The 15,967-nt window shown below is 56.3% G+C and overlaps 1 protein-coding gene across 1 annotated transcript; it reads left to right on the forward strand.

The window, feature by feature from the left end:
• The first annotated feature begins 629 nt into the window (after positions 1 to 629).
• On the forward strand, positions 630 to 13,769 carry GDF6 (growth differentiation factor 6). Its single transcript, XM_074898681.1, has 2 exons — positions 630 to 1,052; positions 10,868 to 13,769. Exons 1-2 carry the CDS (start codon positions 716 to 718, stop codon positions 11,743 to 11,745), a joined length of 1,215 nt encoding a protein of 404 aa, XP_074754782.1. The 5' UTR covers positions 630 to 715; the 3' UTR covers positions 11,746 to 13,769.
• The last annotated feature ends 2,198 nt before the right edge of the window (positions 13,770 to 15,967 follow it).

A 15,967-nucleotide genomic window follows, 5' to 3' on the forward strand; every position in this document is an offset into this window, starting at 1 on the left:
GCCTGTCACCATGCTCCTCTCAAGACTGGTCCCCAGTAGGTGGCTGTGCAGATGCTGAGAGAAGGGGAACGGTCCCTGCCTCTGCTCTCCTGTGCTTTCCCTTCCGTCTCTGATGGGTGGCAGGGCCCACCTCAAGGTTGCCCACTAGCTGGGCCCTGGTGCATTCCAAGGCAAGACCCCCGCTTTCTACCAAATTCTCCGTCTTGAGAGACCCCTGCTTTGTGCCCATCTCTCGGGCACATGGCCGTGGGAACATGGAGAGCCTCGAGCAAGATCCTTAGCGCCGCACGAGTCTGCCCACACCCGAAACTGCAGCACCCAAGAGGCACCTGCACGCACCAAAGCGTCGGCCGGGTGATGAGAAGCGGCACCCGAAGGGCGGCAACCAGACGCGCAGCATCTCCCCGGCCCTCGGGTCCACTTCCCGCGTGGAGCCCACAGCGAGGAGGGAGAAAAGGGACCCCCAAGCACCCGACCGCAGGGTGTCCCGCCCCGCCGCGGACCGCCCCGCGGGGGCGGGCTGGGTGCCCCCACGGGGCGGTCCGCGGTGGGGCGGTACCCACGGGGCGGGGCGGGCTGCTCCGGGCCGAGCCCGCCCGGGTGCAGTCCCCGCTCCGCGCCACGCCGCCGCGCAGTCCCCGCGCCGCTCCGTGGGCCGCCGGAGCCGCACGTCGGGCCGCCCTCCTCTTCCTCCCCACCGCCGCCGCCTCTCGCTATGAATGCACGCCGGGCCCTGCTCTCCGCCGCCTTGCTCGCCAGCCTCCTCTGGGATTTACCTTGCTGCCTCCCGGCTTCCCTCCCCTCCGCCTCGGAGCTCGCCGCCTCCTCCAAGGGCGGACGGGGCCGCAGGGTGCCGCGGTCCCCACGGGAGAACCGCCCGCGGCAAGTGGGACACGCCGTGGGCCGGGCGCTCCCACGGGCGGAACCCCACGAGTACATGCTGTCCCTGTTCAGGACTTACTCCATCGCGGAGAAACTGGGCATCAACGCCAGCTTTTTTCAGTCGTCCAAATCCGCCAACACCATCACTAGTTTTGTAGACAGGGGACGAGGTAAGTTCTGCCGCCCTCCCGCCCCCCGCCCCTCGCCGTCCCCCCGGGGCTGCGGGCGCCCCTTCCCGCGGCGCTCCGCGGTGCGAGGCTGCCGTCCCGCGGAGCCCGGCGCTGGGGAGGCGGGCAGCAGCTGCATCGCTCACTGGTGTTCACCCCCCGCCCCGGTACCGCAGAAAAGTGGATCTTTCGGTAAATTGTGGATAGCGTCGTTTTATTTTAAAGCAAACTGCCCCGCGGTGCTGAACCCGGACCGCGGCAGGCGTAAATGCTGCGTGCGAGAAACACGCGTGGTCGTCCCCGAATCGTCACGGGGTGGTGGGAAACACGCCCCAGTTTTGCAGGCGCACCTTGGGTGTAAATGTAACCTCGGAAAAAAAAAAAAAAAAAAAAAGGAAAAAAACAACAACAAAAAAACCCCAACAAACCCGACTAAACCACAAACCACAATCTCTTCTGGTTTCTTTCCGTCTGCCGGAGAAAGGATCGCTCTTATCGCTGCGGCTGTAAGGCAAATAGAAAGTTCAAACTGATCGAGGGCAAACATTTGCTGCCTAAAGCTGCTCCCGCGAAGGGTCGCTTTATCGGGGTTACCTGGAAGAGCACCAGCCCCGTTTGAAAGCGCTGGGGCGGGGACGCCGCCGGCTCCGCTGGCGGGGGGGCAGCCCGAAGCCCAGGTACCTCCCGGCCCCGGGGCTCGGCGGGGGGTGGCCCGCACTCGCCGCCCGCTTCGGGGACGCCTCCTACGTCCTTTAAGCTCGGTGTGTGCGGGGCTGGTCCTCTCCGGGCCGGGGACGGCAGCGGGGGCCGCTCCCCCCGGGCCCTTGGTTGCCCCGTGGCGGGAGCACGGAGCGGGGGAGACGACGGGGCGGGCGGCAGAGCCCGGGGCCAGCCGGCCCCAGGCCTTGGCCCCTCTCTCCCCGGGCAGCACCGGTGCTGCGGAGCTCCCGGGACCCCTCTGCGACCAGCAGCCCCGGCCGGGGCCCTGATTTGCTTTTCTCTCGTTGTTTTATCGCTCGTACCCGGGGAAGCGGGTGGAGGTTTCTCGGCGATCCAGAGGGAAATTTCCCTTCCCTTTTTTTTCTTCTTTTTTTTCATTCCCCTTCTTTGTAAGCCATTAAGGACAGACTAATTAACACGTTCTTAATTAAGGCTGTGCATTCTTTCCTTCTCCCTCCCCGATTTGCAGACCCTCCCCTCCTCCCGCGCTCCCTCCCCCCTCCCCGCCCCGCGCGGGTCCCTGCCCGTGTACCTGCCGGTGGCTGGCAGGGGCGTCCCGTCGCTGCCGGCAGCCGGGGGCAGCACGCCGACCTCCCGCTCCCCAGACGGCTCAGGGCAAAACGCAGCGCCGGGAAAACCGCACGGCTCCCTGGAGCTACAGGAGCCACTCGCTCCCCAAACCGAACCCAAACCAACCCCCTCTGCTGCCTTCCCGAGCCGGTAGCCTCTCCTTCCCCCCACCCCACCCCCGGCACCCACAGCGCAGCCTCTTGCCTCGGGGGTCGGTGCTCCGCCGCGGAGGGAGCTCGGCGGGGCTCTTCCCCTCCCGCCCCGGTGTCCGTCGCGCCCCATCGGGCTCGGGAAGAGCCCACAGTGGGTGCGCGCCGCGGTCGGGAGGGCCCAGCCGTTTCCGAGGGGAGCGGGGGGGGACATGGGGTTTTGCTCTTCCGCCTTCGCCTTATGGGGGTTGTTTTCTTCGTCGCTGTTAAAAGGGGCGGGGGGGGGGGGGGGGGGCAGAGGACTCACTTTCTAGAAATATGGTTTTGAAAGTTCAGCCGTCAGAAACGAGGCGGCCCGCTTTCCCCGCCGGAGAGGAAACGGGGTGCTAATTCTGCGAGCCACGGGGAAATAGAGCCGCGCTCAAGATCATCTTATTCTTGATAACCAGAAGAAAGACAGTTAATTTAACAAATTTAGCTCATCTCGCTGCATGGGAGATTCTACTCCGGGGGAAGTGATTTGCTAACAGAAGTTCTGGTTTGATTAAGGAAAAGCCTCACTTTTCCCCATTGATTTTGATTTGATGTGTCACAGGCTGTGACCTTCTGCTGGACCTTCTGAGGGTTGCTTAGCATCAAGCCACTGATTGGAGTATTTCAACTCAGTGATCTAATTGAGTGTTCATGTCATAACATATCAAATATTGTCTAGTCTCCCATAATGAAGCGGACCAGCCAATGGCACATCACCAAAAAACTTCAAGAGAGCTTCCGTTCCTCTGAAGTGGTAGCTATTTTACTGCCCACCTCCCCGTGGGCTCCTAGCCCAGTTAATTGGCGAGCTGGAGTTGTGCTGATGATGAACAGTCTTTGCTCAGGGAAAGCGGGGAGGGGGGGGGGAGGTTTCTGTCAATTCATTTGCAGACAATATAGCCGCTCAAATTGACCCAATTAGGTGGGCTGCTCTTTACCTAAGCGGCAGCTCCGAGGCAGACTGCCCGCACGGCATCCTTCGTGGCAGGAGTTCGGGGTGACAGAGAGGAGCGCGAAGCAGCTTTTACTCCTGCCGAGAAACACCCTTCCCGCGCGGCGTGGGCTGCTGTGCCTGCGTGTCCGTGAGAGCGTCCCGCGGGAAGGGCAGCTCGGCTGCCTGCTCCTGCCTGCAGCAGCCCGCCTGCCCGTTCCACCGCCCTCCGCAGCTGCGCGGGGCAGCGCGCTCCGGTGCGGACACCAACAACCTCTCCGCCTCGCCTCTTGTTGCTTTCCTTCCCGCTCGAAGCTAGTAAGATCGCTTTCAGGCTAGCTCGAGAAGCACTACTGCGGTATATACATATATATGTATCCCCACATCAGTGAAAAAAGAGCGCAGAAAGGGGGGAAAGAGTTTGCGATTCCCTCTTCTCCACCCCCTCCCGCCCCCCACTCGCTCCCCCTTGTTACGGTCGCAAGATCAGACAGGACCTAGCTGAATGTAGGAAAATTACTGTTGGCACATGAAGTAACTCATTAAAACGCAGATGGTGCTCTCGCTGGCCTCAGGACCCCCAGCATTGGAGCTCCACAGTAAGGCAGGACAATTAGGAGCTGCAAGGACTCCACCAGGCAGGGGAAAAAAAAAAAAAAAAAAAAAAAAGAAGAAGAAGAAAGAGCGTGAGGGAGCTGGAGAAGGGAGCCATAAACAAGCAAATCCACAACGAGCAAAAAACGCGCCACGGCTCGGAACAAACTGAAAACAAAAAAGAAATAGCCGGGGTGCGAGGCAGCGCGATTTTCAAAAGGATCTCCCGTGGGAAGGGAATGCCACAAGTGCCGGCTGCCGTGGATTCATCTCGCCTTTCCCTTTTGTGTCCGCAGAGCCGCCCGCAGCCGCTGTACCGCGCCCCGGCTCCCGCGTACGAAATGTGGAGCTCCGCGCCTAAGAGACGGGGAAATCGAAATGGGTCGAGATCGTCTCCTTTTCCTCTCCCCGCTTTCTTTGTGCAGTTTCGTGTTCCAGTTGAGGGGCAGCTGACTCAGATGGGCAAGGGTCCGACCGTCGTTATTTTGCTCTCGCCTTTAGGGTCGGGAGGGGGGTGAGGAGAGGGGGCAGGGCGAAAGGGGGATCCCGTGTGCAGAAACTAGAAATGGCCCGGCTGTGCATGTGGCAGAAGAAAAGAGCGTAAATCCCACTTGAAGTTCATCTAGTGCAACATGTTTATGCAAAACAGCGGGTTTCTGGGTGGACCGAAAGCTGCAATATAGTGTAATCTGCGCAGCGCCTTTGCCCAGGCAGTGTTGTCGTTGGCAGGAGGAAAATGAAATATAAGCAGGGAAGTATTTTAATGGGGAAGGAGGGAATTCACAACTGTTAATTATTTGGTGACCTTGTATTCGATTTGTTTGAGCCCCTTATAAAAACACTAATGCAGACCAGACTGCCGGAGCGCTGCAGCGAGCAGCCGCTTCTCATCCCGCCGTGCGCCCGGGCAAGGAGCGAGCGGCCCGGCCCGGCGGGGCCTCCGCGCCCGCGGAGCCGGCAGCGCGGGGGCGGGCGGCGCTGGGGAGCGGGCTGCGGCTCCGCGCTGCCTGGCCTGAGGGGTACGGAGGGGTTTGGTGTCGTGTGTGTGTGTGCTTATCCGCCCCCCCCCCCCCCCCCCCCCCCCGAGCTGCGGGAGGGCGCGGAGCTGGGGCGCGGGCGGAGCACCGCTCGTCTCTCCCTGTTGAAAATCGGGGGGTTCGGAAGGGGTGCTTTGGGGTTGGGGTTTTTTTGCTTTTGCGGAGGCGCGGAGGTTTGCGCACAGCAGCGCAACGGGGCGGGGAGGGCGGTGTGGGGAAAGCAGAGCCCACAGGCTGGGAGCCGCAGCCCCCGCGGCCGCTTGCGCCGCACAGGTAGCTCGGCGGGGCGGTGCGCGGCCGCGGAGCCGCTCTGCGAACGGGAAGGAGATATTAAAGCCTATCAAGCCATTCCCGTGGCTGATTTCGGACCCGATCCTGATTATTTATTTTTAAATCCAGAAGCCCCCCCTGCGGGGCTTGCTAAGAGGCCGCGGGTTTTTTTTGGTTTTGGGTTTGGTTTTTTTTTTTTTTTGAAGACGGTAGGACCGAGCTCTCCGCTCCGGAGCTGTTTAGTTTCCGCCGCCCGCGGGGCGATGCCGTGCCGCGGCCTGAGCTGGCCCCAACCGGGAGCCGAGGGGCCCGCGGGGCGAACACCCGGCGCAGCCCGGGGCCAGCGCGGCGCCGGGCACGGCAGCGGGACGCCTCGCCCTCCTAGTTTTCCTCCTCGCTTCCTAGTGCTATAGAAAAAAAGCAGCCGATCGGAGAAATGCTCCTTTCCTTGAGATTTCGGGGCAGGCTGGAACTGAGCTTGGGCGTCCTTCCGTGTCTGAAGTCTGGTATCTGGGCGAAAGGGGACGTTTCATTCCTTGCTAGTTGTGGCCAGATCCGTATGTTGTGTTGCTGTATCCCGGCGCCTCCACATATATGGCTCAGAAATATCCTCTAAAGCGTCCTCTCGCTCCATTTCTAGCTCCGAGCGCTGGGAATATTCAGTCCGATTTTCTCAACAAGAATAATTTTGGAGGAATGATTTCTCCTCGATCGAAATATCTCGGGTACCGAAACCGCCGCAAACGGGGAAAGGGAAGGGGTCTCGGTTAATGTCTGTTACAGCAGGTAGAAACCCCCCAAGGAAGCCCCTCTCTGCCTCGGCGCATCTCTCGGGGCGAGGGCGACAGACGAGGGGCTTGGAGACCTTGCGGGATGCCCCACGGGTGTTGCGACGCTCCCTCTGAGCCCGAAGGCCGAGCGTCGCTCGTGGGGGCGAGCCGGGAGCGGGGCGAGGGCGGGCAGCCTAACCCGCGCAGGCACGGTAAAGCGGTGATCAAAGGTATATCGCAGCCAGGTGCCTCCCCGCTCCGGGAGAAGAAAAAAAAAAAAAAAAAGCAAAACAAAAAAAAACGAAACACCAAAAAAACCCGAAACACCAAACCCAAAACAGCCCTCCATCAGGTCTCTGGGGTTTTTGGAGGATTGGCAACTCGTCCGAGTAAGGTGTGGTCTTTCCCGGTTATTCGATAGTGAAGCGAACGAAACGTTTAAATCTAGTCACCCGGTGTAATAAAAAACCACGGCGAGGCAGGCGCTGGGAGATGCGGAATTGAAACCCAGAGAAATACCACACATGGAGAGTCAGCCCCTTGTTTGCACGGCTCGGGTAATGCTCCGAAAGAAATACCTGTCAGCCTTGCGACTCTGCAGACAACGTGTGGGCAGCCCCTCGCAATTACGGGGGATATATGTTTTAATTTCCAGATTATTGTTGAGCGAGCGCCTGCGAAGGGTCTTTAAACTGCAAATGTGCTTTTGGTTTGCGAGTTTAAATATGGCTTGAAAGAGAATTTGGGAATGGGAAAATTCTTCTTGAATGTGGTTTGGGTATAATTTGCAGTGATGTAAAGTTAAGATCTGAGCCCTGATGAATTGGCTGGGAGCCCAGTACCTGATCTGCCATGAAAAGGGAAACTTTGTGTAGCCTTCGTTAACCCCCGGCTCGCCTCAAAGTCCCGGCTGCCGGCGAGAAAGCGAACCCGGGAAGCGGGTGAGGCTTCACACAGGGAGTCAAAGGAAACGTCCCAAGCCAGTCATTCATTTCACCTTGGAGACGGTAAAACCGCCGCCACCGCAAAGCGGAGGAAAGCGGGGGGGGGGGGGGGGGGGGGGGCGGCGCAGCCCCCCCGGCCCGGCCCGGCCCGGGAGCACGCGGGAAGGGCAGAGAGGAGCAGGGCTGCTCTCGTCCCTCTCCGCTGACACACGCTTAAATTCCAGACAGAGCTACTCTCTTCTTCGCCCCCTCCTTCCCGCTCCCAGTATTTTCTCTTCGCCCGAAAAAATAAACAACGGACAGTCGAAATAAAGCTAATACTTACCGCGTAACTAACAGTCATCTAAAGTAACGTTACAAATACAAACACACCTCTCCGGTGCATTTTCTGTAATGTGGATTTCCCCAGCCCGGCTGGATGTGAGATGGCTTTGCTGCTCTCTCCAAATATTTCGGTAACGGGAATAACGGCAATGACAGCCTGAACCAGTCTGAGAAAAAGGCAGATCTCGAGCTGGCTGTTAGAAACCCCGGATTTTACCCCCAGCCGCTCCTTGGGTTTATAGGAAAACTGCAGAGGACAAGCCCCGATCCGCGTGTGCTCCTCACACGGAGGGAGAGGGACAGCCAGGGTGTCCCCACGCCGCCGCTGCCGCCGCTCTTTGTGTGCTGGGAAGGCGGCAGCTTCGCTGGAACAAAGGGTCCCCAAACCAGACCCGTCTCTCCCCGGTTTGTGGAGGCTCCGGAGGTACCGCTTTCCCTCCCCGCCCTCCGCTGCTTTTCCCACCCTCTCGACTGCGCTGGGAGCGAGCCAGTACTGGTTTAGGATTATGTATTCATCTGGAATTATTAGGTTACAAGAGTGAATAAATAGCGTTTATCTGATCGGATTCAAAGCTGCTTATTTGAAACAACCGGCAGCCCTGCCCCTTTCGGGAGAGGAGCGGGAGCCGGCGGCTGCACGAACCACTGGGAGTTTTCCAGCCCAGAGTCGGTGCTGCCTAAACCCGGCTCGGAGACCCGCTTGCGCGGGGGCATATTTCTCTGCCGTTCGGCCGTGTCCCCCTCAGCCACCGAGCTAGCCGGGGTGGCCGTGCACCGCGTTCAACCCCCGCCAAGCTGGAGCTTCCAAGGATGCTGCTGGGGAGCGCGTTGTAGGCGCACCCCCCCGAGCAAGGCTCTGACACCCGCGGGGCCGGAACTGGCGTCCCCCCTCCCCGCCGCATGACAGGGGTCTGCAGACCCTTTATAAATAGCTTTCAGCAGCGGAGACCCGCAGGGAATTCAGCCTCTCCGCGCTGCTCTCCCGGCCGGCCCGCACGCCTGGATGTCACCCCTGAAGGGGACGAGTCCCCGCGCTCCAGCCTCCCGCCTGCGTGGGGGTTCCCGGGGGGCGAGGGGGGGTGGGGGGAGCGCGCTGTCATCTCTGTGTCCCTTCACCTCCCCGGGGAAAGGGCTGCCCCCTCTTTTTCCCGAAAGCCCGGGCGGCCGGGCAGCGCTACCCTGGTCCCGCACCCCGGCAGGGATGCGCGGGCCCCCAGGGTAGGGGCACCGGCCAGGGGTAGGACGGGGAGGGGGGGTGTGTGTGTCTGCTCCGGAGGGACAGCGGCTGGAGGCAGCGCTCCTCCCACCTCCATCCCATCGCGACAGGGAGTACCAAACAGGGCGAGCATCTCCGCGTGAAACAAAGCCTGACACACCACCACCACCCTCCAAGCAGAGAGACGGCTTAAAAGCGGGGCTATGCTCAGCCCCGGCTCTGCCCGCATCTAAAGGTGGGGATAGCGGCAGGGGAAGGCGCTGATCTGGTTTCCTCGACGGTCGCTGAAGCCGTCGGACGAAGGTGAGAGCAGCTCGTCAGGGCCAGGAGGCTCGTCCGCGGCGTGTAGGATGCCCAGGTGTCTGACAGATGCTGGGCGCCGGGAAAGCCAAAGGCAAGGAGGAGGGATGCACATCTCCTTCTGTCTGAAGCTGAGGTCTCCTGAGCTGCCAGATCCACGTCCCGCAGCCCAGGTGCACCTCAGTCCCCGGTCGCAAGCGTGTGAAGGGCCGAAAAACGCCCCCAAACCCACGAACGACCCGTGGGCCGAACCCTGCTCCGTCCAGCGCCCGTAGGCAGATCCTGCTGGATTTCACTTTGTTTGTCAGCAGCTCGATGGAGCAGCTGTTGTGGTCACCTGGGGCTGTGACGACATTTTTCGGGCTTTGTGTGTGTGGTTTCTTTGCAGATTTCCCCCGGGCCCCGCCGAGAGAGCCGGCCGGGAGGACACGCTCTTCGCCGGGGAAGGAGCGGCCTCGCTGCGGGGTAGAAACCCCCGCGCCCGCGGCAGGGGCAGAGATGCGGCGGGCCTGGGTCCCAACTCCCCGCGATGCCTGGAGGGTCTGACCTATTTTCGCCCCGCTCTCCGCGGCGCACAGCCCCGCCGTGCCCGGCCTCGCCCGGCCGCAGGGCAGGCGTGGGGTGCGCGGCGGACACCCAGCTCCGCAGCCGCGGACGGGCGGGCGGGCGGCGGGGCCTCCCACGGCGGCTCCCCGCGGGGCGGGGAGGATGCGCTCGGGCGGCAGGCAGGTTCCGCCGTGGGCTCCCGTGTCCTGGCTGCGGGGCAGGACTTTCTTTCCGCCAGCAATTCCTGCTGTCCCTGCTGCACTCCGCGCTCCATCTCCCTGTTGGCGCCCGGGGAGGAACACGCAGCAGCGCAGGGCGACTTTCGAGTATGCTAATCCGCACTGATTAACTGCACGTTAATCCGCAGTGATTTTTACATTGCAGTGGCGCGGCTGAAGGTCTTGGTTTGCATAAATCATCCCCTTGCCCCTCCTGCCCCCCAGGAGGTTCCCCCAGACCTGTCAGGTAGAGCCGAAGTTGTGAAATACACTGATTAGGAACCGCAGTGACCTTTGATATCAATAAATAACCGGGGGCTATATATTCAGTCTCGTTTCTACCTCTGGAGCGGGCCGAGCTTGGAAAAGCGGTGAGGGGCTGCTGAACAGAGGCTCCAGTGACACTTTTACTATTGAAATCTACACAAGCTTTACTAGCTTCTGGGGAAACCCAGGGGCTTTGGGAATTTTTGTATTTGCTGGGTTGTAAACATTTTATTGGAAAGCAGCTCAGGGGAATCTGGTTTGCTTTCTGCGCTGCACTTTGTACACCAATGTGTCAAAAAAGAAGTCCAGGTTTTTCTCTTGAAGGAGAATCGAGATGTGTATGTCTATATATGTGTGCGTAATGTACATGAGCACACAAACATTGCCAGTCCCACAGTGCTGGCGGGGCTGACGGGCAGAGGATGTATGCGGAGTGTGGGCTGTCTCTGGGGCAGGAGAGCGGTCTCCTGTCTGGTGCGGGTCCTTCGGTATCTCCTCTCCTCTTCCTCTCTGTTCCCTCTTCTTCTTCCTCTCTTTTTCGTCTCTTTTTCCTCTTCTTCCTTTTTCCTCTGCTTCTTCCTCTCCTTTTTCCTTCTCTTCTCTTCTCTTCTCTTCTCTTCTCTTCTCTTCTCTTCTCTTCTCTTCTCTTCTCTTCTCTTCTCTTCTCTTCTCTTCTCTTCTCTTCTCTTCTCTTCTCTTCTCTTCTCTTCTTCTCCTCCGTCCTTCTCCTTCTCCTCCGTCCTTCTTCTTCCTCTAGTTCCTCCTTCTTCTTCTCCCCGTCCTCCCCCGTTCCCGGCTCAGCCCCCCGTCTCGCTCCGGGGGCGGCCCCGGCCGGGCAGGCGGCGGCCCTGCCCGCCCTTCACCTCCGCGGAGACCTCTCGGCCGGTCCCCCCGGGCGCAACTGACTGTAATTATTTTTTATCTCGCAGACGATCTCTCGCCCGCTCCCTTGAGGCGGCAGCAGTACGTGTTTGATGTGTCGACCCTCTCCGAGACGGAGGAGCTGGTGGGGGCCGAGCTGCGGCTCTTCCGCCGGGCCCCCCGCGGCCGCCCGCCGCCCGCCGCGCCGCTGCACATGCAGCTCTTCCCCTGCCTCTCGCCGCGGCCGCTCGACTCCCGCGCCCTGGACCTGCGGGCGGCCCCGGCCGCCGGCTGGGAGGTCTTCGACGTGCGGCAGGGCCTGCGGGAGCAGCGGCCCCGCAGGCGGCTGTGCCTGGAGCTGCGGGCCTCGGCGGGCCGCGGGCCGCCGCGCTGGCTGGACCTGCGGGGCCTGGGCTTCGGGCGCCGGGCGCGGCCCCCGCAGGAGCGGGCGCTGCTGGTGGTCTTCACCCGCGCCCGGCGGCGGAGCCTCCTCGGGGAGCTGCGCGCCGAGCTGGGCGCGCCGCCGCCCCCCCCGCCGCCGCCCGCCGCCGCCCGCCGCCCGCCGCCCCGGCGCCAGCGGCGCAGCGCCTTCGCCAGCCGGCACGGCAAGCGGCACGGCAAGAAGTCCCGCTTGCGCTGCAGCAAGAAGCCGCTGCACGTCAACTTCAAGGAGCTGGGCTGGGACGACTGGATTATCGCCCCGCTGGAGTACGAGGCCCACCACTGCGAGGGGGTCTGCGACTTCCCGCTGCGCTCCCACCTGGAGCCCACGAACCACGCCATCATCCAGACCCTCATGAACTCCATGGACCCCGGCTCCACGCCGCCCAGCTGCTGCGTCCCCACCAAATTGACGCCCATCAGCATCCTCTACATCGACGCGGGCAACAACGTGGTGTACAAGCAGTACGAGGACATGGTGGTGGAGTCCTGCGGCTGCAGGTAGCGGGCGGGCCGCCCCTCGGCGGCAGCCGGGGCTGCGTCTGGCGGAGATGCGCCGGCGAGCGGCGACGGCCCGCGCCCGCCCGGAGCGCGGCTGCGGCGAAGGGAGCGGCGCGGCGAGGCGCGGAGCGGCGCGGCGGGTGGCGGCGGCCCCGGCGCCTCTTCCCGCGGCCTGGGGAGGGTGGGGTGGGGTGGGTCGGGTAGCGCCGGCCCGCGGCTGCCGCCCGGGGAAGGGCGAGCGGGCAGCGAGGCCCCCGCCGGGTCCCTTCCCAGCTTCCCCCCCCTCCCGCGGGGTTTATCTGGCGATCTACCCTCCTCCCTCCAAAGGTGAAGGCAATTTACCAAGTACAAAAAGAGTCGGGGGAGGGAGAGGGAGTAGGCTGATCCCGCTCTCTGAAGTTGCGCTGGAGAGGGCTGTGTCATTTCTGCCCTCTCTCTTTCACATTCCTGCAAGATTACGAGCCAGAAATAGCCTACGGCCCCCCACCCCCAAAAAGAAAAAAAAAAAAAAAAAAAAAAGAAAGAGAAAAGGAAAAAAAAAATGCTCAAGATTGTAATTACCAGTTAGGTTTTATTTTAAGACGGCAATGAAAAACTGTGAAGAGCGAAGTGTTGCAGAAAGCACAACCTGGGTGGATTGGAAAGGAAACTCCTTCGGATTTCACGAACAGTGCGAGGATGCCGGTACCACATCTCTGGGTAGCTCTAGCTCTGCAGCCCTCGCAACCTGCAGCAGTATTATACGCAAATGTCGTGCTGGAAAAGGCGTTTTATGTAAGATTTCTGTTTCTTTCCCACCTTTGGTCTCAGCTGTGTCTTCACACGAGGAAAGTGCACTTCGAAGCATGCCTAGCCCTTTCTTAATATAACTATTATGTTCGTAGTTTCAGGCTTTTCCCCATTGATTTCTAGAATTGTTGGCTCATCTGGTTTCGCAGAGCTACAAACTGGTGGAAAAAAAAATTTAAAAAAGATGAGAGAATAATAATATAAAATGCTAATAAAAAGACTCGATCAGAAGCAATAATTTAAAATGCACATTTTGCTTTGGATGCACTGTTGTTCATATAAAAGTTGTAAATATTTGTTTATTTAAACAGACTGAAAGTGCAAAATGGAGATGAACAACATGCATTTCTTTTTTAATGTACAAAACATTATATGCACTCGAAATGTTATAATTTCTAATATTTTTAAAAGTTTATATTTGAGTTGTACAGAATTAAGCATTAATCAAATATTTCATCCTTGCTTAACATTATCGTTTCCTGAAGATATTATTACGAGATTTAAATTCTGTGCTAATAATGGAGAAAAGAACTTTTTTTTTACTGTCTACCTCACTATAATGCAAGTATTTACGACTCTAAAGTTATCTGAGGTAAATTAATATTCAGAACATTTTTACAATACACCTTTACTGGACGATACTACAACTATTACTGTATTATTAAACGTTTTTTTTTTCCAAAAAGACAGCTTGCTTTTATATGTTCTATTATTTGGTTAAGTAATTCTGAGTTCACAAGTAAACATTGGCTCCAGTTCTAAAATGCTGAAGAGCTGAGTTGGAGCAAGTGCCACTTCAAGACGTACCTAAAGCCATTCCTTCTACCTGAAGACTTTTTGTACTCTCACAAGATCTTTGGTTTCGTCTTTGGTGTATGCTGGTGGCATTATGCTGCATTATGTTTTTACGCAATGATTACTGTAAGTGGGAGAATGCATTAAGGGGGAGAATTCAGGCAAACCTTTGTAAATCTCATCTGTACTGGGCACATTTATATACACTGTATGATGATGATGAGCGAAAGACAATGAATGTTTTATAAATGATATTTATTTTGATGCAATGGGTAATATATTTATTAAATATTTCCTGGCTGTCTCTTAGATAATGAAGAACTATTCAATGAGTAGCTGTTTCAGCAAGAGAAGGATTCCCCTCCTCTTGCAGCAGTGTGTGAGGAGAAGGTGGTGCAGGCAGCATGGGGGCTGTGAGTCCCACTCTCAAAAAAAAAAAAAAAAAAAAAAAAAGCGCCTCATCTTATATGCAGAAGGTCTGAAAGAGCTGCGCACCTTGTGGAATGTGTTGGAAAAAAACGTTCTTTTCATGGAAAGTGGATTTTTTTTACCATATCACAGGATCTGATCACACGCATTTTTCTCCGGCCGACTTTCACCCCCTCGGACTGGTGCTTAAACAAAGGATTGCAGAATCAGGCCCGAGTATTTGAATAGCAGCAGCCGAGAGACCTGTAGAAGAGTCCAGCCTTAGAACTGGTACAACTGCCAGAGGAATATTTCTTTCTAGTACTTAATAGTGTTTCAAGTTCATGACTAATAGTAGATACGGAAATCGCAGCTTTAAAAACAGCTTTAGTTTTAAAGCTGGGTTCACTCTTTGCAGCTCTGACCGGTGTGAACTCTGGTTGCTGCTCCGACCACACCAGTTCAGTTTTCTGCTAGAGATCAAGCTCCTGCTGTCTTTATGAAGGAAAACAATGGGCAAATGATGCCCAACAGGCTGCAATATGCTCTCTGAGGAAAGGTAATCAAGAGACGTAAGACTCTGTCAACTGAAAACGAACATGGTGTAAAAATCTGAAATTTTACAAAATTCACAGATAACAAATGCTGAATGAATCATCTCTTTCTTTTGCTCTCCAATGAACAAATGAATCATCATGTGTACAGACAATGCTTTGGCTCAAAACATTCACTGAGATTTTCAGTGAATTTCCTTTCCGTGTAAAAATCAATAATGTTTTGGCTCAAAACATTCACTGAGATTTTCAGTGCAATTTCCTTTCCGTGTAAAAATCAATATCACTTCTATTGCAAGCCAGTACGTCGCACGCTCGGTAGCAAGCTGTACTGTCACTGAGTTGCTCTTTCTGCGCTGCCTCAGACGTGGCTTTGGAGAGCTTCATGGGACAAAGTTCAACTGTGGGAGGCCTAAGAAATCTCTCCTCAGAGGAAGTCCTTGAAGAGGCAATAGAGAAGATTTTGCTGCCTTGGATGTACAGTGTAGAGCAGTTTGTACCTTCTACATTAGCTGAATCTCTGGTGGCATCTTTAATGGCCAGAAAAAGTTTGAAAGCCCTTTGTCCCAAATGTCTGGTCTGTGCTTGTTAACCTCCAAGGGAAGTGGGAGGACCTGAAAAAAAGCAAAAATAGTCAGAATCTGCAGTATTTGCTTTGGAGACAAACCTTTTGGATTTTGCTTACTGAGAGGAAATATGGGCCTTTCTGAGCATGTGCTCTGGATAACATTATATATATATATATATATATATATACACACACATATATATATAAAACATTATCTGAGCCCATTTTGGCAAGTCTGCTATTCCTAAAGATGGGATCTCTGCTCATTTCCTTTTTTAGGTCTGCAATATTCTTTTGCACAAAACTGAGAAGGAGCAGTACAGTGCCTAGAAGAATTGAAAAGATACAGCAAAGCTGATCGATGGGCTTTCCTTCCCTGTACCTCCCTTCCTCTCTCCCACCCTTCCCCCCAAGAGCTAACAAGTAAACTGAACAAAAAATACCAGTAATTATTTTTTCAGCTTTTACCACAAATACTGCAAGCCTTTGTTACAGAGAAATCCAAATATGGAAATTCAGTGGATGCGCAGCTCAGATCTCTTTGTCCTGCCAAAGTAATATGAATTTTCTTTTCCATTTCTCAACTCCCCATGCTCAAAATCATATTTAAAAAAGGGAAATGATTTCTTTTATTATGTTGCTGGCCAGAAGAGGGAGCAGAATCTATGAAGTAGTGGGAATAGACACCAGCGGACAGAAGACAGCTGAAGTCAGTCTGGCTGATGGTGTGATACGTATCAGCAGACGTTACACAACACATCCATCATGCTGGCTGTGTTGCTCAAGCACAAGAAAACCACTGGCTCATCTTTGAAATGTAGATATGCACTGGAACCATTAAATTCTGACTACGTGAATGAAAAAAATAGCATGGGCCTTAAGCTCTTTTTAAGTACTGTTCCTTTTTGGGTCACAGACTCCCTCTTAACATTGATTTATAGGAGGAGTATATTTTTGAAAATGTCTTTTGTGGGAAAATTCTGGAACCCCCTCATGAAGAGTAGATCCAGTCTTTCTCTTCATTATCCCCACGCAGATGAGAGGTTGGTCTGTTTACTGAAATGTATAAAATAAGCATGTTTATTTTTAACATCTCAATGTTTAACCTCAAG

The sequence above is a fragment of the Athene noctua genome, chromosome 2, assembly GCF_965140245.1.
Source record: "Athene noctua chromosome 2, bAthNoc1.hap1.1, whole genome shotgun sequence".
NCBI lineage: Eukaryota > Metazoa > Chordata > Aves > Strigiformes > Strigidae > Athene > Athene noctua.

Coding starts and splice junctions, on each gene's coding strand:
- GDF6 (XM_074898681.1), top strand. CDS start 716: ATGAATGCACGCCGGGCCCTGCTCTCCGCCGCCTTGCTCGCCAGCCTC. Junction 1,053..10,867: donor TTTTGTAGACAGGGGACGAG/GTAAGTTCTGCC, acceptor TTTATCTCGCAG/ACGATCTCTCGCCCGCTCCC.